Here is a 21255-nt window from a genome sequence, read left to right as displayed (position 1 = left end):
CTTGCATCATCCACTGGGTTTGAACCCTGAACCTTCAACTTGACACTTGAATTACACTAGCTTGCAGAAGGAGAAGGCTATCATCCTGGGGGCCAGGCTGAGGAAGAGAATAGGCCATTGGTACCTCATGCTAAGTCCATGGTGGAGGAAGGGGAGGAAGGGAGTCTGGCTTGGCTCCACCTCCTGTTGCTATAGTTGCTCTGGAAGCAGCCTGGCTCTTTAGAATGTTCTTGTTCACCTACCATTTTGGCAGGCTGACAATTTTCCAGAGGAATGCAAGTGATAAATTAAGTTGCCATTTTTCTTCTATCCTGAATGGAATTCCATGGGACAACCAAAAGAAAAGCATACTTCCAACCCCCGTGCTTTGATCCTGCTCAATTTCAACAGCATGTTGCAAACAATGGAGGGATTTGTGCTTCTCAAAAAAGGTCACACAAGTCTGTTATAAGCTATTAAGTTGCAAATTTGGTTATGGGGGAAGAAACCACATTAGAATGCACTGTGCTTTCACCATATATTAATATTAATTCCAAACTAGTTCATGGCTCATTAAACTGTGCAGCTTACTTTCTGGACGGGTAGAGACAGCTATCTCCTAGTAATACAAAACAGTCGACTGAAAGCAGAGCAAATATTTACCTGTGTTACTTGATTGCAATTCCAAAATAATCTAATTAGAAAAATCAAATGAATTTGCTTTCAATTTGCTTTAACAGAGACCAATCATTAGTAGAGCTGCCTACTGAGACAGTTGGGTCCCAATTTGACAGGATCCCTTATTCCAACCAAAAAAAGATAGCTATAACCAAGTTATTTTCGTTAGTGTTATTTTCAGAACACATTTACCAGAGTGTATCTATGAGTAAGAGGGCAGAGGAGAAAACCTCCCAAACAAACCTGAGCTTGAAGTAATTTCAGCTGCCTGTCTTGTTCTGTAAGAATCCTGTAAGCATCTGGAGATAATCCCATCATTCCATTATCTGACCCCATTTTGGGGACAGGTGCATGTGTGCATTCCGAATGTGCTGCACAAGATTGGAGATGGCAAGGGCTTGGATGTGAAGAAAGTCTTGACCCAGGTGATAAGCTACTACCAAGGGGAGAACAATTCCCCATTTTCCCATTGTACCCATGCGTTACAGAACTACTTGGGGTATGTATTGGACTACAACAAATATTTGGACAAGTGACATTTTGATGGAAAACTGAATATGCGCTCTCTTGAGGAACATCAGATTGTATTTCTGCATGACTGGTGCCCATTTTAACCAGTCCTTGCCAACTATTTGTTGAACTGTATTGGATATGTCCATGAAGTGGACAGCTACATACACTGGCTGGACAGCAAGATGGCACTTGAGGGACAGGCATCTGCAGTTCTGTTGGTCTTCTTGAGTTCTGATGTGAAAAAGCAAAGTTGTACTGGAGAGGCTGTGTGGCACCAGGAGGCTGCTTAGAATTAGATGTTGAGGGTCTCGTTGCTGGAGGTTGCCCTTTTCTTTGTGTGGCTCTATCAGGATTTGATACAAGTCTTTCAGATGGCATCCTGGGTTGATGCACAGATGTATCAGGAGAGGGCCCACTGCGAGGTGTTGAAGGAGAAGGGGATGATGAAGAGGAAGACGACCCAGAACTCTTTCTTGTTTGAAGGCCAACTCTCCTACAATTAGGCTGTTGCTGTAGTGGCAGCTGCTTTCCTCTGCAAGGTTTTAAAGTTGGAGTTATCTGGTTTAATTGGCTCGGTAACCTTCTCAATGAAGAAGGTCTAGCATGGGTGCTGAAACTTTGTTTATTGTTATCAAAGCATTGATTTTGGTATAATGGTCCTGTTGAATAGGTCTTTTTATTAGGCTGAGGTACCAACAGCGGTTGATTTTTGTTATTCATGGTCTCCATATGCTGAGACATTGATTTTGGTTCCATGAAGCTGCCATCAAAGACAAGGGAGAGTTCAGGAACTGAAGGATGGATCTTAGTAACCTGGATAGGAGACAGTTGTAAGAGTGAAGTGAAGCTAGTTTGGAAACCATCATGTCACCTTATCTGATCTACGTTTTTAAAAGCACAACTTCTCTGCAACTCCTAGCCAAAATAAATACGGGACAGATAAAAATGTTGCTTCAGGTCATTAAGCCTTCTTCCCCACACGCTCAAGGGAACAGGGAGCCAAGAGTGGGAAGATAGGAATTCTGTAGAAGCCCTGTTCTGAGGCAAAATTCCTGCCACTAAGGAGGCCCGGATGTTGTGTCTAACAGAGTCAATGTGTTACTCTGGGGGATGGGTGTTTGGGAGAGAAACAGCTGCAAGACTGCTCGAGTAGCGTGGTCCTTCCCTTTCAGGATGGAGTGTGCCCTTCACAGTACTCCCAGCCCAGGCAGCTAAAAAATCCCTAGCGTTGGGATTTTAAGTTAGTGTACTTAAGTCTAGAATGACTAGGTATTTACTGATTTCTGGGTATTTAAGTTTATAAAATGCACCCATTCAAAAGCTTTCGGAGCACAGAATAGAATTTAGAGGGAAAAAAAAACCAACAAAAAAAACAACAGGTGTTCCTGGTAGACTGGGGACCTTCACATCTTCCCACCCAGAAATGTACTGTTTAGTCAGTTTTTCTGCTGCCTCTCCCCTTGCCAAAAGGGAGAAGATACTGCTGTTCCCTAACAACTCTAGTGCAAGTATGGTTCAGCTGGCTTTACCCTGCAGGTTCAAGTCTAACACCAGAGTTTCTATTCACAAGTGCTAATGCACTTTACAGCTTTTCATCAAAGGGAACTATATTACCAGCAATAAGGAACAGACTGAACTTGGAGTCAAGATTCTTGGGTCCTCCAGTTCTGCTGCCAAGTAAATAGCTTAGAAAAGTCATGTCTACCTCCCCCAAGGTGTGGTGAAACTTTGTCGGTCAAAGCACTTTGAGGGTATGTCTACACTACGGGATTATTCCAATTTTACAGAAACCGGTTTTTTAAAACAGATTGTATAAAGTCAAGTGCACGCGGCCACACTAAGCACATTAATTCGGCGGTGTGCGTCTATGTACCGAGGCTAGTGTTGATTTCCGGAGCATTGCACTGTGGGTAGCTATCCCATAGTTCCCGCAGTCTCCCCCGCCCACTGGAATTCTGGGTTGAGATCCGAATGCATGATGGGGCCAAAACAGTGTCATGGGTGATACTGGGTAAATGTCGTCACTCAATCCTTCCTCCGTGAAAGCAACAGCAGACAATCATTTCGTACCCTTTTTCCCTGGATTGCCCTGGCAGATGCCATAGCATGGCAACCATGGAGTCTGTTTAGCTTTTTGTCACTGTCACCGTATGTGTACTGGATGCTGCTGACAGACGCGGTACTACAGTGCTACACAGCAGCATTCATTTGCCTTTGCAAAGTAGCAGAGACGGTTACCAACCCTATATCACCGTCTGCAATTGGAAAATGGTGATGACGGTTATCAATCCTTTTGTACCGTCTGCTGCTGTCATGGGTGCTCCTGGCTGGCCTCGCTGAGGTTGGCCAGGGGCGCATGGACAAAAATGGGAATGTCTCCCCAGGTCATTCCCTTCTTTATGTTTTGTCTAAAAATAGAGTCAGTCCTGCCTAGAATATGGGGCAAGTCTACTAGAGAACCAGAGAGCACAGCCGCTCCGGGTCAGAGCCCCAGATATCCCGCAGAAATGATGATTGCATGCCATTCTAGGGGGTGCTCTGCAACAACCCCATCCGTTGCTTCCCTCCTGCCACACCCCTCCTGGGCTACCGTGGCAGTGTCCCCCCATTTGCGTGAAGTAATAAAGAATGCAGGAATAAGAAACACTGACTTTTTAGTGAGATAAAATGAGGGGAAGGAAGCCTCCAGCTGCTATGATAGTCCAGGCAGTACAGAATCTTCATTAGACATGAGGCGGGTGGGAGGGAAAAAAAGAGAGTGAGTAGCTCAGCCCCCAGTTGCTATGAGGAGGACGGTTTTCAATCCTTTTGCACCATCTGCCGGGAATGACCAGGTGTCATTCCCATTTTTGCCCAGGTGCCCCCAGCCGACCTCACCGAGGCCAGCCAGGAGCACTCATGGGATGATGAGGACGGTTTCCAAGCCTTTTGTACCGTCTACCATCAGGAAAGGAAGGGAACAGGATGCTGCTGTTCAGCACCGCATCTACCAGCAGCACGCAGTAAAAATACGGTGACATTGAAAAACGGTGAGAAACGATTTGTTTCCCTTTTCTTTCACGGGGGGGTGGGGGGGGAGATCAGATACCAAGGGCAGCAGGTATCATTGCGATCACCTAGTCCAGGGGTAGGCAACCTATGGCACACATGCCAAAGTCGGCACACTAGCTGATTTTCAGTGGTCCTCACACTGCCCGGGTCCTGGCTAACGGTCTGAGGGGCTCTGCATTTTAATTTAAATTTTAAATGAAGCTTCCTAAACATTTTAAAAACCTTATTTACTTTACATACAACAATTTAGTTATATATTATAGACTTATAGAAAGAGACCTTTTAAAAACATTAAAATGTATTACTGGCACGCAAAACCTTAAATCAGAGTGAATAAATTTAAGACTCGGCACACCACTTCTGAAAGGTTGCCGACCCCTGACCTAGTCTAATATGTATAACAGGCGATAAAACTTCCCCAAAATAATTCCTAGAGCACATCTGTTTACCCTTTTAAAAAATGGGTACAACATTCACTTTCCTCCAGAACTTCCCCAGTGCTCCAAGACTTATTGAAAAATTAACATTAATGATCCAGTGAGCTCCTCAATTTGCCTCCAACAGTTTTAAAAGAGCGAGTTATCTGGACTTGCTGATTTAAAATATCTAACTTTTGTTTCTTTAGCCTCCACAGATCCTATTGGAATGGAAAGTGTGTTACTACAATACGATGAGACTATATCATCCGTTTTTCCCCCCAAACACAGAACAGAAAGATTTATTGAACACTTCTGCCTTTTTTGCATTGTTATTGATAATTCTACCATTTCTATCTAGTAATGGACCAAATACCATTGTTGGGATTCTTTTTGTTCTGGATATATTAAAAAATAAAAACAAAAAAAAATCCCCACAACCAACCAACACCAACCACCAAACAAAACCACCAACAAAAAAACCTCATTCTTACTATTCTTAACTCTGCTGGCCATAAATTTCTCATCTCCCTTTGCTTCCCTTATTTTCTACAATTCCTAACTTCTGATTTATATTGATAACTATCAACTTCTCCTTCCGTCCATCTTTTTTAGTTATCTTCATTTCTCCTCTAAACCAGGTAGGTTTTTTAAAACAGCATGGTCTTCTTCCTCATTTGTGTGATTGTGGCTTGTAAGATGTTCTTACATGATTCCCAATTATTATTTACATTTTTCTGATTAAGTTATGAGCCAGATCAGCTGGGAAAAATAATTGTTTTCAGCTTTGTGAAACTGTCTCTAGTAAAGTACCAAGTTTATATATCATTGGTCTGGACTTGATAGCATTTGTATTGTACAAACAGAATAAAGTCATGATCACTTAAACCCAAGCTACCATTAATTTTTAGTTCTCAGATCACTTCCTCTTCATCTGTTAGATATATAATATATCGGTCAAATATAAAATTCCTGTGTGTTCCCTGCCACACTTTTTGAGTTAGGAAATAGTCATCTATAATGTTTAGAAATGCCCAGAATCCCTGGAAAAGAGGCAGTATAGAAAAACTGAAGTTACCTGTTGACTCACTGGATGAGGACTTGGAATGGGTCTTGGAGATAAATCTTCATCTTCCACACCTGAGTCATGATCACTTACTGACAATTTGCTGGGGGAAGAGCCTTGAGGAGGACTAAAAAAATTAAAAAAGACCTTTGTGTAACTTCTATTTTAAAGAAGATAGGATTGACAGAGTGCATGAATCCTGACATTATCTATTTCTCACTTGTGGTCCATACCAGGAGATCTACAGAGCAGTACTGTTACCAGTTTGGAAGAACCACTGATAAACATCACTCCTCTGACTGGCTAGGAAGTGTGAGATGGCAAAGAGAGATCTAAGGATCACAAAAAATGTGGAAAAAATAAATATCCCTTTCTGGATTATCATCCAGTTTTTAGTCAAAGAATCTTTGACAGATACAAGTATTTCAGATGACATTTAAAGCCAAGGCACTGATTTATCAGCCCACTGTAAGACACCGATAGGGAAGGAAGAGTTGAGGAAAAAAATATATAATATGGCTTTAAGCAGAATAAAGGCCATCTTATTGTTAGCTACAAGCTTTGATGGCAAGGTAGATTTATAAAAACCAAGATTCCTGCTATGCACATCTCACAGCTTTGACAAATAAGAAGGAAAAAGGCATTTTACGAATACAAGCAGTTCTCTGTTACAGATTCCTCCTTGGACAACTGGAACTCACCAACACTCAGCACACTAGATGAGAGCCATATGTTAGGAAACATCCACTTAAGTGTGTAAAAGCCTTTAATGCCAATAATATATCTAGTATAGGTACATGCAGGAGTTTCTCTAGAAACATATGGTCAACTTGTAGACCTTATTTCATGAAAAGCCATTAAGTTAAGTAAGGTGCAAGTGATCCATAATTAATAGACTTTATGGACAGATAAGACCATTTTATTACCATCTAGCCTGAAATGCATAACACAGGTTAAAGAACTTCACCCAATAACAGATGTTGGAAATAGACTATGTGTAAATATGACAGGAGAGAGATTCTTCACCTTCTAATAGAAAGATTCATGGAAACTTTGCTGAAGAACTCAGTTTCTGCATTTTGTTTTTCTGCATTCAGCTCAAATTGAATAGGGTGCTTGTCTGAAGGTTCAACATTCTGAAATTAAATAATGTGTTGCATTAATGAAATTTGAAGCAAGACAGTGGCATCCAACCGGCTGCCCTGACATGCTATATAATGGCTAACAGAAGAAAGTTTGTATTTGGTTACCAATTAAAAGACAGATTCCCTGTAAAATGCCCTGCAAATCTGCCACTCAGGTGTATGAATCAGGCTCATCACTACAGGGAGTCAGGCTGTGGCTACACTTAGCACTTCAAAGCTGCCGCGTAGCGCGCAGAAGCGCTGTAGTCAGCACCAGGCAGCTGGAGAGCCCTCAGCGCTGTCCCTCCCACACCTCCCTCCGGGGGCGCTGCGGGACAGCGCTGCGGCAGCTGGGCTGGCTGGGCTCTTCTGGCGCTGCACGCGCCTGGCGCCAGCGCTGGAGAGGCTGTGAGTGTGTGTTTTCACACCACTGCGCACTGCAAGCTGTAGCCAAGCCCTCAGTAACGATGCCTCCCACCTGTCTCTCATTGCTTCCCCGGCAGCTCTAGAAGCAGATCTGGTGTGAACCATGAATAGTGAGCAGAGGCTGTCCCTTCCTTGTTGTAGCTGCTCAGCAATTCCCCTCCTGGCAGCCTTCAGCATTGCGGGAGACAGTAACTCAGACTGTTCCTCTACCTACTTCCCTGCCAGGATGTAGGAGCCCTACTTTGAGAAGGCCAGGAGCTTGACTGGCTCTGCCTGAGCCCAGGGAAGAGTTAAGGTATTGACTGTGGCCCCTTAACCTTTCTGGACCTCAGGCTGAAAAGGCTGGATACTACTGATGCAATTTAAATTTCTTTGAAAATAGTACAATGAAGATATACTTATATTGTTGTATGCAGTGTGGGTCCCAGGATATTAGAGAGACAAGGTGGGCGAGGCAATATCTGATTGGATCAGCTTCTGGACCGACCTCAAAAGCTTGTCTCTCTCATTAACAGAAGTTGTCCAACAGAAGATATTAATGCACCCACCTTGTCTCTCATGTACTTATATAGCAGTTGCACTCTTAAAAACAGCAAGAAAGCCACAAACCAGTTATTATTCCTGACATTTTCCCCTTTTTGCTCAGTTCCTAGAAAATGGAAAGGGGTGGGACAACACAATTTACTACTCCTTCCAGAACTATCATGCAGCAGCCAGGATTGTTCTTCCACCTACACAGTGTACATGGGACACACAAACTAGTGGCATAACACTGCTCATATTTCTTCTAAATCTGTTACGTCCCAGAGTTTTGTTGACCATACATAAGGAGGGGCTGTGCCATGACAAGTTTAACTTCTTGGTGTTTGTCCATATGCAGAATGCTTTTTAGCACTTGCTAAGATTAGATAGTTACAAACAATTGCTGACTTTGGAAGACACCTTGGGTTTTAAGTCTCTCATAATTTAGGAAATTAGAATAATTACGGTAATAAACCTAGATTTAGAGCTACACTAACACTATATTTGTGCAAGTCACATTAGTAAATTTCTAACTTTATGCTACAATGTAGCTTTTAATTATCAAAATACAATGTAACCTTGAAGATGTATTAGTCAACCAAGCCACTTACTTTGAAGAGATGTAATGTTTCTTTACTTGTTAGTAGCTGAAATCCTAGTTCAGTTTGCCCACTGTAAGGAAGGCACTCATAAAACTCTGGTTCCTTGTGGGTCAGCGAATAGAGAACAATAAGGAAACTTCCAGACTCTGAAAGAACCCTAGATACAAGAAAAATCATTCATTTAAATTTTTTTTACGTATTTACAAACAGGAAAAATCCACTTGGCCAACTAAACTTCCTGTATGGTTCACTGAAAAATGAGGAACATCTGGCTAATCAAGATGAAACACGTCAATACTAATTTTTAGCTGAGTTCTATGGAACTGCATACAAAAATAGCTAGACCTTTTACTGATGCTTTATATGGAGAGAACAGTAAGGAGACTGTGGGCTTTTTCTTTTTTTTTAAACTATTCTAGATCAAGTATCAGAGGGGTAGCCGTGTTAGTCTGCATCTGTAAAAGCAGCAAAGAGTCCTGTGGCACCTTACAGACTAACAGACGTATTGGAACATGAGCTTTCGTGGGTGAATACTCACTTCGTCGGATCACTTAGCATCCAAAAATGGAGGAACTCATTCACAGAGCAGATGTCAAGACAGAACTGCTGCGCTTTGAGGTCCAATGTTGTAGCATCTTAACTAATCGCTAGGTTGCTTCTAAAAGTTCAAGCAGTGAATCTCCATTTTAAATAAAGTATTTCAATTGTTTCTACACACTCAGTAGAGCTCTTCTATTGAACATACGGAATGAGTGTTTGCGGAGGATGCTAACTTAATCCTAGAATATACTAATATTTTCTACAGCTGAAGAACACTGGATGTGTAAGTCCAGTTCAGCATTTGAAACGAAGAAACCCAAGATCAAGAACAAATGAAAAAGTAATGTAGATTGAAGATAATGGTACAGTTTATTCATAAATTAGTTTTCAAATATTGTGAAAATAATTTAATTTGCAGGTTGCCGATTTCTTTATGTTTGTGAGAAGTGAACAAAGACTATCAAGAGGGAAAGTCAAAAAATTTTGATGTGGCTAATTTCAGAATTCCATTAAGTGATATAGCATCCTTAAACTAGTACATCCTGATTAAAAACAAAAAACAAAAAAGTTATTTTTCTCCCCCATTGAATGTATAAAGGTCTTTTTAGTTAGACAGTTTACCCCCTTGCTAACTTGACTATACAGAGAAAGAATGCACTATATGAAGTGCAGTCAAATACAGAGAAATAGCAAAATCTTCCTCTAAATTTTCAGTTTAAGTAATTATAGATATTACTGTTACAAGTAACACTTGTCATAAATCTGAACTGTCTGAAATGTTGTACCTATTTGTAAGTTGACTGTCCCTTCAGGAGCAGATAATGGCAAACCATCAATTTTAGGGCCAACAACAAATTCTAATTTTAATGAATGGTACAAACAGGTCACAGAACTACATTCTTAGCATTTAATTATGAAGTGCAGTGCATTTTTTAACCCACTGGAACAGAGTGGCACTCTGTCCCATGAGGATTGGGAAAAAAACACTACCAGTGACAAATAGCTAACAGGTATGTATTGCTAGTGTTAAGACTCCAAAACAAGCATTGACTTCTAGTGCTGAAAGTTCTTGGAAGGATTATACGAACAGGAAAGGACAAGATGAGTAAAAAAAAAAAAAGTTAGACAACAGGGGAAGATAAACCAAAAACTGGTACACAAGAAAAGAGTACTAGGAACTGTTAAAATAATGTTTGTTTGCGGAGGGGAGTGGAAATGAGAAGAGATCAGCTGCCTTAAGAGTCAGGAAAATAAGAACTGGGAGGTGTAGTCCTCCATTTTAAAAACTAACACCTATTTTCCCCCCTCCCAAAAGTAATTAGATAGATACTGATCCAACTTGCCAATTTTCTGAAATTAATATTCAGGTACATTAGTAATTTATTTTTATATTAACAGATTTTAAGGCCAAAAGGGACCATTACATCATCTTCTAGTCAGACTTCCTTACTAGCATAAGCCACACAATTTCACCCAGTTACACTTATATAGAGCCAACATTCCATCAAGGGGTGCACACGATCAAACCAAAAGCAAGTTTTCCATAGCATCTGATGTTAAGTAGCTCAAAGAAGACTTTCAAATAAAGTTAAGTCATTTACCTTTCTTGAATTGAAGAACTGAACAAATAACGCAGGCAGCAGGCCCAGACTTGTGGATTGTAGATATGAGTGATGCCGCTCAACCAACTAAAGGGAAAAGGAAAAACCTGCCATTAGAAATGGATTTGTTATATCCTTCACTAAACATTCATCCAAGAAAATGACAAAACTATACTAGTATCAGGAAAAGGCATTATACAAAACTAGCCAAATACTTACATTCCAACCAATGGCAAAGCATAAGCTTTGGGATCAGATTCCAGCACCAGAAGTAGTTTTCGAGTTTGGTCCATTGTAAGGTATCTGGAACATAAACAGGCTAAGTGTTTGTTCTAGGACCGAGGAAGTCCAGAACAACATTTAAAGTAAAAAGAAAATCCTGTGCTGGAAGCGTGTTTTCAGAAGATGCTGTATGAAGGCTTCGGGTGGCAAAAGTACTCATATCTTGGGAAAGAATGGATATTCTCAAGCTTATTTCCTAGCTATCAGCAACTCACCAAGCTGTTACTGAAGCCACTACAGTCAGCTTAATATATTGGTTGCTCTGATGAACCCAGAAAAGAAGTAAGATGTGTCAAATTTTAAGTTATAAAAGAAGGAGGTTGGGGGGAAAAATGTCTACATTTTGAATGGTCAAGGAACCAGGACAAAAATCCTGACAGCACTGAAGGCTCAAAACTACTTTATTTTTGGATGTAGATCATAAATGAAGTTCCCAGTGCACCCTATTAACAATAGAACAATAAGACAAAAATGAAGATTCTCTAATGTTATCTTATTGTGAGTACTTACAAATGCGTTCAAGATTGGTGAGCTTTGACTGAAATGGCCTGATCTTCACTTCTGGGTCTAGCACTGATATTGATACGATAATCTAAACAAAAAAAAATCTACAGACTGTTTTTAAAGCTAATAAAACTATAATTGTTTTTCTTTTTTCCTCCTGTAGACTGATCTTTCCCCTACTAAAGTCAAAAGCAAGAGCTCCAGTTGAATAGAATGGTGCAGAATGTCCCAATTCCTGGTCCAAGAGGACTAGCTTCCTGTGCTCACTGTGTAAGCTTTCTTATTCAAGATACTGAAAGCTAAATCAGAAATAATATTCTTTATACCCTCCTGCTTCCTCCTCATAATGACAGCTGAAGGCTAAGCTACTGACACTAATGGGAGATAATTTCCCTGCACCACCTAACTGATCCTAGGACATTCAACTGACCAGTACTTCATGCCTGAAAGTTTTAACATTGAACTTACCCACATTTATAAGTCCCCTGAATCTGTGCAATATTCATATGACTGCTCAAGTTTCTTGCCAGGGCTGTAGGAATAATTGGGACAGATTTTACAGGAGTGTATTCTAAAGTATTTGTTATAGTAACAGCTGCCCAGTGAAAATCAAAGTTTAGATTGTCCATGTTCTCTGTTGAAGCAATGTGAACTCTTACGGGGAGCAGTTTGGAAAGATCCAAAGAGTCTCTACTGCACAAACTGTGTTGAAGTCCCTAGGAGAGGCAAAAAGTGGTGAGATTAGTCTTTATACACCTCATTTATACATAATAGGTATATTACAGTAATGCCTAGGTGCCTGTGTCATGAATCAGGGCCAACATTGTGCCAGGCATTGTTTAAACACAAAGGATCAGCCCCTTCTTCAAACAGCTCATAACTGTATTGAACATAGTAAATAGTAATATGAAACGCATCCATTATATATATGAAAATGCATAGTTAGCTACGTTAAATTGGAACACACACAAAATCCACAAGGGCAAACGGAGGGTTCAAAAATTAGTTTATCAAAAACCTAGCAATAGGACAATTGCTCGCATCCAAGAAACCCTCATAACACAAATGGATGTGCAATCACAAGGAAATTATTCACTAGAACATAGACTGCTTTTTCAAGATACGAAGAGCCACCCCATAAGTACAGTCACAAGGCAAGGGTAGCAGGAAAAAAAATGTTTAGCTGCCCGAGATTCTCTGCTTCCTTGAACAGCAGCTATACTTGCTGAAGTATCCCCTTTGGGGAAAAACAAATATCCTTCTCTCCCAGAAGAGTTGGCAAGGAAAAGGTTTACTTAAGCTAGGCTTAAAATATTTAAAGATGTACAGCTCCCATTTATACAACTTGTAGAAAAGGAAATTAGTTCAGCTGTTAAGCCTACTAGATTTACATTTGTTATCCTGTTTACACACACACTCTTGATAGTTGACCACATTACTTCACAAGTTATCTATGTAACTTATCTTTTGTTTATGTACCATATCTGTAGTTATTGGTATACTGTTTCTACACACTAACACGTTAAATGTTTTTCATAGTCTAGATAATACACAAAGTATTGAGAGAGTTAAGGGCTGCACAAACAGTACAAGGTGCAACATGCCCTACCAAAGCATTCCTGACATTTGTGTTCTAAATTAACTGGGTCCTAAACCAATCATACAAACTTGTCTTGGGGTCTGATCTTATAAAGACTTAAGCACATGTTCAACTTCAAGCACAGGAATAGTATAATTGATTATTTCTTTCTTTAAAGATGAACATCAGAGAAACTTTTATTACTTATGCCTTTTGATGCAAAAAAGAATGAGGTATTTTTCTGCTTTATTTTTTAACTGAGGGGGTGGAGGGGGGGGGGAAAATCATCATCATCACGGCTTGAAGGACCAACTGGAGAACTAGAGAAGGATAAAAAAAATCCTAACAGATTGAAACCTAAAATTAGCTCTCTGACTTCCGTTGAAATCAGAGTTTGAAATAAAATTCTCAAAACAGCAAAACTAACCAGTGTAACTAGATATCCTGTCCTATTGTAACAGAAGGTTTGGAAAGCTGCAGCTTATCTTGCTGTTTCTTGTGATGTAATTATTTCAGTTTCTCCAGCAACAAAGCGTATGCCTACATGGCAATGAAAAACCCACGGCTGGTCTGTGGCAGCTGACTCAGGCTGCGGGGCTGCTACGTTACAGTGTAGTCTTGAGGGTTCTAGGATCCTGGCAAGGTAGGAGGATACCGGAACTCAGAAGTCTACACTGCAATGAAACAGTCCTGCAGCCTGAATTGGCTGGCAAGGGCCAACCACAGGTGTCTAGCTGCTGTTTAGACATACCCAAAGAGGATTCTTTACTTCTCTGTGGCTTTTGGGGGTCAGGGCTAAAGAACTGATGTTCCTTTTATATAAACAAAAAAATCCACCCAAAATCATGCATTACTTTCTATATACACTGTAAATCAACCAATAAAGAGGGTTTAAGGTTTGGTTTTTTGGCTTTTTTTTCTTTTTTTGCACTTTGCAGATCTTTAGTGTTGAATATTGCCTTGCAGACGGAAATAGTTATTCACAAAAATGATTTGGCACCATCAATAGAGCGAGCTCTTCCCATATTATCCCACCATTCTGGGAGAGAGAGTTTCAGCTAGGAACAAAAAGGAGTTTTGTCTTCATGCTCATCTTATCTTAGGAATTTCTACTGAGACTGCCAAAAAAAGAAGCTTACTGGTGACAATCATGATGTGAACTGAGAACAGCTCTCTTCACATTGGCCATTAAATGGTAACCTTCTGGCCTTTGCTCTTCTAGTTTGGATTTAGATGAATGGCAGGGAGGTGAAAGATACCGAAAGCCATCTAGTCTCCTCTCTGTGTCACTGTTTTAAGAGATCAGAAAGTTGCTAGGAGTGGCTTACCTTAAAAGCTAAGTTGAAATCTTCAGAATTGTGCACTATAATATCTCCAGAGGAAGATCCCCAAGCATTAATTGTACATGGAATCAAAAAGTCTCCAGGAAGAGGTGCTGTGGGGACTTTCCCTGAACCATCAGTTACTTCTCGACCGGGATCAAATCTGTCTATTGTCAGTGATACACCTTCATCGTCTGGGAGGGGAAAAATATGGTAAAAAAGAGTGGATGTGGAGAAGTATACTGCATCTTGCATACCAAACCCACCAAGTTCAGTTCACTGACTGAGGCTTGCTCAATCACCAGAAATGCAGAAAGAAGCAAGCCATTGACAAACGATTTAATAAAACATTCATGTAGGTTAAAAAAAAAAAAAAAAAAAGTTACCTTCATCCACTGCAAGAGTCCCAAGCAAAAAACAGGAAAAGAACTTTCTTTCACTCTGCTTAGCGTGGCGATAGGCAAGACGAAGAGCCTTCTCCATCATCAATAGTTTGGGATTTCTGGGGGGGGAAGGGGAGGGGCACAGGAGGGGGGGAAGGAGAGATAATGAATGTGTTTAATACCAACATTAACAATGGATTTCTATGTATATTATATAAACAAGAATATTTTTGGTATAGTTAGGAAGTTTTAATATATAAAATTTTTGACCTGAATAAACTACTTCAAAGAATAAACCAATATTTTACTACAATGAAACAATCCTATGCCCTAAACAGGAACAGATTTGGATATTAGAGTAACAGGAAGAATAGTAGAATCTAGGTGCAATAAGCCTCTTAGAAATTTTTTAGCTTGAAGCTACATGTCTAGTTTTGATTGTGAGCTGTCTGTGAAGAACATAAGGTCGAGAGATGACTGTAGACTGAAGCGGTCTGTCAGAAAGCTATAATGCGTGGCCCAAATCCTACCTGGTCATGGTTAGGAAAGAGTTAAAATGTAAGTCTTTAACATATTTTTAAACTAATGAATGTCTATTTTAGAACTACCTTGTAAAGGGTTCAGGAATACTGTGAGAAAAAAAAAAATCCATAAACGGCAGAGGTGTAACAAAAGTACAGCCTGCTCAACTGAAAAGGAACATGTCTGAACTACTGCAATGCCCCCTGTACACTATGCCTCACTTTGTTCAACCCTTAATTTCACAGAAGATTTTGTACAAATCTGATTAATCCTCCATTAAAAGCAAAAATTTCTGTCATTGACAGGCAATTATCTAGATTTATTTTTTTGGTGACGCTCCCATAGCATCTCTAGGCTGCCCAGAAGGCAGACATGTTGTCTTCAACTAGTACTCACCCCGGCTGGTAAAAGAGTATTCTCTCTGCTGTTGCACTGCTGTGTTGCAGGATTTTGAATAACCAAACTTTTGACACCCTCTTTACCATCTGACCCTCTTAACTCATGAGGGTCACAGCTTTTATTCTCAAGGGCATGCCAGTGCAAACAGGTTTTCCCACCTCCCCTCCCCCCATCCCAGGTCTGACACATACTGCCCTAGGAACTGATGAAGGCCAGGATTTGCCTTCTGACTTATTTTAAAGAGTATTTGTCAAAACTTTTGACATGTTAACAGGACTGTAAACATTTTACTTAATTAGGATTTCCAGGTGAGTTTTAACTTAGTTCAGCATTTTGGAGTTTGCTTTTATCAGGATCACTCTTTCCTGCAGACATGTAGCGGCAGAGGACAACTGGCCCATAGAAACAAGAGGTTTGCCATTATCATTATACTTTATAGTTTCCTTCCACTTTCTCCCTTGAGGGGCAGGTATTTTTCACAGGGGCTTCTCAATCCTGTTGATTGTGCTGATCCACAAGGAAGGGACTCCCCAATCCTTCAGAAGGAAGAAACCCTCTAGCTAGATATTTATACTGTGCTCACTGTGATTTCCTCCCCATTGGTTTTCTGCCTCCCTGGGAGGACAGTTCCTACTAAAAACATGGAAGCAAAGCAGTGTTAAGCAAACCCCTTTTCTCTCCCCAGAAGCGCTGGCAAAGACGACAAGTATTTACTGCTTCTGACAAAACTAACGAACATGGATATTTGCCATTGGAGAAAGAGATGCTGCCGACAGCTCTTCCTCGCAGTCCCACCCTGAGATGCTGTAGAGTTCCAGCACAGAGTTGCTTTTGCAGGGTGGGGTTGGGGAAATCAAAATCCCATCTGTGGAGGTGTAAGGGATGAATAGATCCCTACAAAGGTTAATCTTCCTCAGCACAGTACAACTCAATAAAGCTTTACAGTACACACGTGATGAACTGATACTGGAATAGTCTTTAACAAGGTTGAAAGAGGAATACACGATATCCAGGATGTAACTTGTAGAACAGTGTTCTGCACATACTCAGAAGAGCCCCTTCTAATTTAATTATTTGTATCTTGAAGAGGAACAAGTCTTACTTATACCTGTAATAACTGATGTGTGCACCAATAACATCTCCCACAGGTGTTGGATCCCAGAGTGCACATTTTGATAGAGGAAAACTGAATGGTACCATCCTGCTTGAAGCAATTCTGCAAAAACAAAAAATAATCAGAAATATACTAAGCCCAATCTTTTAAGCTGCACTTTATTCGGTTTGGGTCGGGGGCCAGAAGATGAAGGAAGAAAAAAAAACAAAAAAACAAAAAAAAACACAAAAACCCACCAACATCTCGTAAGAACGTCAAAATGGCTGAAGAAAAAACTTTTCCTATGAAACGGACAAGGAAGATAATGAAATTTCATTTATTTTGCCATTTTAAATGGCTAATTACTACAGTTCCGTCATATGGTCTTAGGTGTGAATGCCAAGGCACTAATTATTTTTAGATAAAGCTTAGGAAATGAAGCTGTTCTAGATAAAACATTGGAAAGAATAAAACATACCAGGAAATAAGTGATTTTCAGCTCACTTTAAATTCAGATTAAGAAAAAACTTGCCAAAAGCTCATCTTTCCAGTTTCCTTGATAGTATTTGCTCCATTAAAGAGCAGCATATTTTGAAGAATATTTAAAGAAACATAATTATATCTGAAGTCAAACAGCATATTACACAGAAAGAGTATTACTGAGAGCGTTGTGACCACAGAACTCCAAGTTCACAGCCAAACAGGACAAAACGATGTTCAGAAGCTAACATTTGACTAAAGACCAACTCAAGACTCCTTCATTAAAATATTTTACATCATCAAAACAATACATGTAAATCCCCCTCACGCTCTTTTAGCTGCCATAAAGATTTCCTCTATTCTGATGCCCTACCTGAGTCCACTCACTTGTCTCACATGCTGGTTATGATGGAGGATTGGTTCTCATTAAAAGAATGCTGTCAGTCAATTTAAGTCTGCATTTTAGATTCTTTTTTTAAAAAGGTGCAAAGCCCAACAAGCTCATAGAAATTTTTTTTTTTAATTTAACAAAGTCTTGTTGAATTAAGGACCAATACTTCCCTGTATTGTTTACAGCTCAAACACTGCACTTCAGAAAGTGTGTTAGACACATAAGCACCCAGTTTATATTTGCTCACTTTATATTTTTTTTTTTATCACAAATATTTGCACTGTAAAAAACAAAAGAAATAGTATTTTTCGAGTACTGTAAGCAATCTCTTCATCATGAAGTTGAACTTACAAATGTAGAATTATGTACAAAAAATAACTGCATTTAGAGCCTACAAATCCACTCAGTCCTATTTCTTGGTCAGCAAATCAAGCCAATCAAGTTTGGTTACATTTGCAGGAGATAATGCTGCCCACTTCTTGTTCACAATGTCACCTGAAAGTGAGAACAGGCATCTGCATGGCACTTTTGTAGATGGTGTCGCAAGATATTTACGTGCCAGATGCTTTAAAGATTAATATGTTCCTTCATGCTTCAATCGCCATTCCAGAGGACATGCATCCATGCTGATGACACATTCTGCTCAATAACAATCCAAAGCAGTGCAGACAGATGCATGTTCATTTTCATCCTCTGAGTCAGATGCCACCAGGAGAAGGTTGATTTTCTTTTTTGGTGGTTTGGGTTCGGTAGTTTCCGCATTGGAATTTCGCTCTTTTAAGACTTCTGAAAGCATGCTCCACACCTCATCCCTCTCAAATTTTGGAAGTACTTCAGATTCTAAAACCTTGGGTCAAGTGCTGTAGCTATCTTTAGAAATTTCACATTGGTACCTTCTTTGCATTTTGTGAAATCTGCAGCTAAAGTATTCTTAACATGAACATGTGCTGAATCATCATCGGACTACTATAACACAAAACTACTATAACACGAAATATATGGCAGAATTATATATATATATTGGCTGAACAAGAGGTAGGACTGAGTGGACTTGTAGGCTCTAAAGTTTTGCTTTGTTTCATTTGAGTGCAGTTATGTAACAAAGCACCAAAAAAATTACATTTATAATTTGCTTTTTTACGATAGAGATTGCATTACAGTACTTGTATGAGGTGAACTGAAAAATACTATTTTATCATTTTTACAGTTCAAATATTGGTAATAAAAAATATAAAGTGAGCAGTGTACACTTTGTATTCTGTGTTGTAATAGAAATCAATATATTTGAAAATGTAGAGAAACATCCAAAAATATCTAATCAATTGGTATTCTACTGTTTAACAGTGCAATTAAAACTGATCAATTGCGATTTTTTTAAGTTAATCACGTGAGTTAACTGCAATTAATTGACAACCAATTTTTATCCACCCTGACTCGAGCTTAAAGTAAAGCCCGCACATGGATCTTTGCAGAAGTAGGGCTCAATTGTGGAACGTAGGTAGTGTTTTTGATTTAGGGTTTTTGGCAACTACTGAGCCAGATAGAAGTTGGAGCATGCCACAATTAAAAAAAAATTTTAAGTGTAAAATGTACTTCACACTGTACAAGACATAAAATTTAGACATTCCCTAAGCCAAAGAGTTATATGAAGGTAGGATGCACTGGGAAGCCCAGAAGAATTAATAACTGATTTTTAATTATTGTATATATTTTTTGTTAGCTTACAGACCCTGCAGAGATTAATTTTGTCCATAACCATCTGGAATAACATGATTGTGGATTGCTCAACCAATATAGGGAGAACGTTCCATACATAGCAAGAGGTGGAAAAAGAGACAGAAATAGGACAGGCGCCATCCTGGTGAAAGGCAATAGATTGAGACCTCTGGAGACTGAGGTCCTACATTCACCAAAGTAGCAGCACACCACTGCAAAATTCCTTCACCAATGTTTCCCATTGTTTATTTAGAGGTGCTACTTCTACTGGAGGCCACTCACTAACAGCAACTTTAAAATCTTAATGTTTTTTCTTTAGTGGCCCTCTGTAGTATTGAATTATGTTTGTCCAAGTAGTGTCATTTGTCATCTCATCTCCATGTCTTCTCTCCCCTTCTGCCCATTACCTGTCACTATGTATGGAAAGCTTATGCTCAAATAAATTTGTTAATCTCTAAGGTGCCACAAGTACTCCTGTTCTTTTTATGCATGGAAAGTTCTCCCCCCATCTTGGTTTGTCAAGCTCCCAGCCTCTCCACATTCAAGTCTCACTACTTCCATAGCAATCAGAAATAAGCAAACATTTATAACTATAATAAAAAAAATCAGTTTAAACCTTTATTGAATATTTGCTTCACTGTTTAGATGGCTACTAGGATTTCAGTCATGATGGTTTCTATAACATGCACACCTCCATACACAGCTTTCAATGAGTATTTAATAATGGTGGAGCCCAATTCTCCAACTAAGTATTTGTTTAAAAAAAATAAGTTAGTTAGGGGACCAGGCAGTTAAAAAAAAAATGTACACTGTGTGTGTGTGTGAGAGAGAGAGAGTGTGCAGGATGGTTCAGGCACACACCCCCTTCCCCACTCTCTTCATACACTGTTACTAATAGGTCCTGGTCTTTAAGGGCAAAGATAATGGGTCACCAAACTCAGTCATTTTAAACATAAGAACTCTCACTAGTTACAATATTTAGGGCCTGATCGTGAAAGCTGATTTGTAAGGATGAGGCTCTGTGGAGGCACAGGAACCCACCTGCATAGATCAGACTGCAGAACAGGGCATTAAATAGTAACATCGTCAGAAAAAGAGACTACCATTTAAAGTCTATTTGTGCAGCACTCTGTACAAGGGGGCCCCAGTCGTGATTAGGGTCACCGGGCATTACTGCAATACAAATAATGCATGATGGCATATCGTTCATTGCAGAGATAATAAACTGGTGTTATTTGTAGTCCAAAGAAGCACAAATCTCTTGATTTCTTTGAACTCCTTGTAAGGAAAAATATTAAAATCAAAAGCTTTCCGCAAAGTAAAGTAAATTCTCTACAGAGGAGCGGATACCTAGGATCTGTTTGGTGATCTGAAACAGCATAAATAGCCTCCATGACCGCAGCCTTCAATCCCCTGCAAGGAAAACAGAAGAAAGAACATTAAAGTACGGGGCCCTGGCCCATGACTAGGGCTCCTAGGCACTACAGTAACACAAGTCACATCTTCTCAAGTGACTGATTTACATCGGAGCCGATAACCAGCCAGAGGATGTTTGTTGCAAGGTAACTGGTAAGGTTACTAGGGCTGACCACAGCCCGCACCCGCACCCCGCGCGCGGCCCCCACGCAGGACCAGGAGGAGCCAGGCCGGGGGAGAGGACCCCGGACCGGGAGCTAGCTACGGGTGGCGGGTTGGCATCCCCTCACCCCAGCCCGGCGGGAGGCCAGCAGACCCGCAGACCCAGACCCCAGCGCCTGGCGGGAGGAGCCCTCGCGGTCCCCAACCACCAGCCCATCCCCCTCTAGGCGGGGCGCCCCAGCCTCACCCCCGAACGGGGCCCTCTCCCCACTGCCGCCGCAAGCCGGGGCAATGCCGCCGGTCAAGGTGGGGAGCTCAGTAACTGACTCACCTGGGCAGGCCCCTTCCGGGCCCTTCAGCCTGTGGCGGCTCCAACGGCGGCACCGCCAGCCTCCCGCCCCCACGACGCCCTCCAAACAATGAGCGTCCCGCCCCGCCCGGCCCTCTTGGCCAATCAGGAGGCACAGCCTGCGTTCCGCCCACTTCCT

General features: G+C 40.5%; 1 protein-coding gene across 5 annotated transcripts in view; it reads right to left on the bottom strand.

Annotated features, from left to right (window-relative positions):
• The window catches only part of STIL (STIL centriolar assembly protein), a 32273-nt gene that overhangs the window by 9945 nt on the left and 1073 nt on the right, over window positions 1-21255 (bottom strand). For 2 of the 5 annotated variants that reach the window (XM_039484808.1, XM_039484805.1), the window contains exons 2-12: window positions 20540-20602; window positions 16618-16725; window positions 14592-14707; window positions 14212-14399; window positions 11773-12020; window positions 10738-10821; window positions 10519-10605; window positions 8387-8534; window positions 6730-6839; window positions 5716-5830; window positions 901-1983 (exon numbers count right to left, since the gene is read on the bottom strand). In XM_039484808.1, coding sequence (XP_039340742.1) covers window positions 901-1983; window positions 5716-5830; window positions 6730-6839; window positions 8387-8534; window positions 10519-10605; window positions 10738-10821; window positions 11773-12020; window positions 14212-14399; window positions 14592-14707; window positions 16618-16725; window positions 20540-20583 — 2331 coding nt within the window. In that variant the 5' untranslated portion in view covers window positions 20584-20602. Of the gene's footprint in view, window positions 1-900; window positions 1984-5715; window positions 5831-6729; window positions 6840-8386; window positions 8535-10518; window positions 10606-10737; window positions 10822-11310; window positions 11393-11772; window positions 12021-14211; window positions 14400-14591; window positions 14708-16617; window positions 16726-20539; window positions 20603-21014; window positions 21057-21098; window positions 21233-21255 lie in introns of those variants that run through there. The other 3 variants (XM_039484809.1, XM_039484806.1, XM_039484810.1) reach the window with 3 other exon arrangements.

The sequence above is a fragment of the Mauremys reevesii genome, linkage group 8 (genome assembly GCF_016161935.1).
Source record: "Mauremys reevesii isolate NIE-2019 linkage group 8, ASM1616193v1, whole genome shotgun sequence".
Taxonomy (NCBI): domain Eukaryota; kingdom Metazoa; phylum Chordata; order Testudines; family Geoemydidae; genus Mauremys; species Mauremys reevesii.
This window is presented reverse-complemented; position numbering and strand designations above follow the sequence as displayed.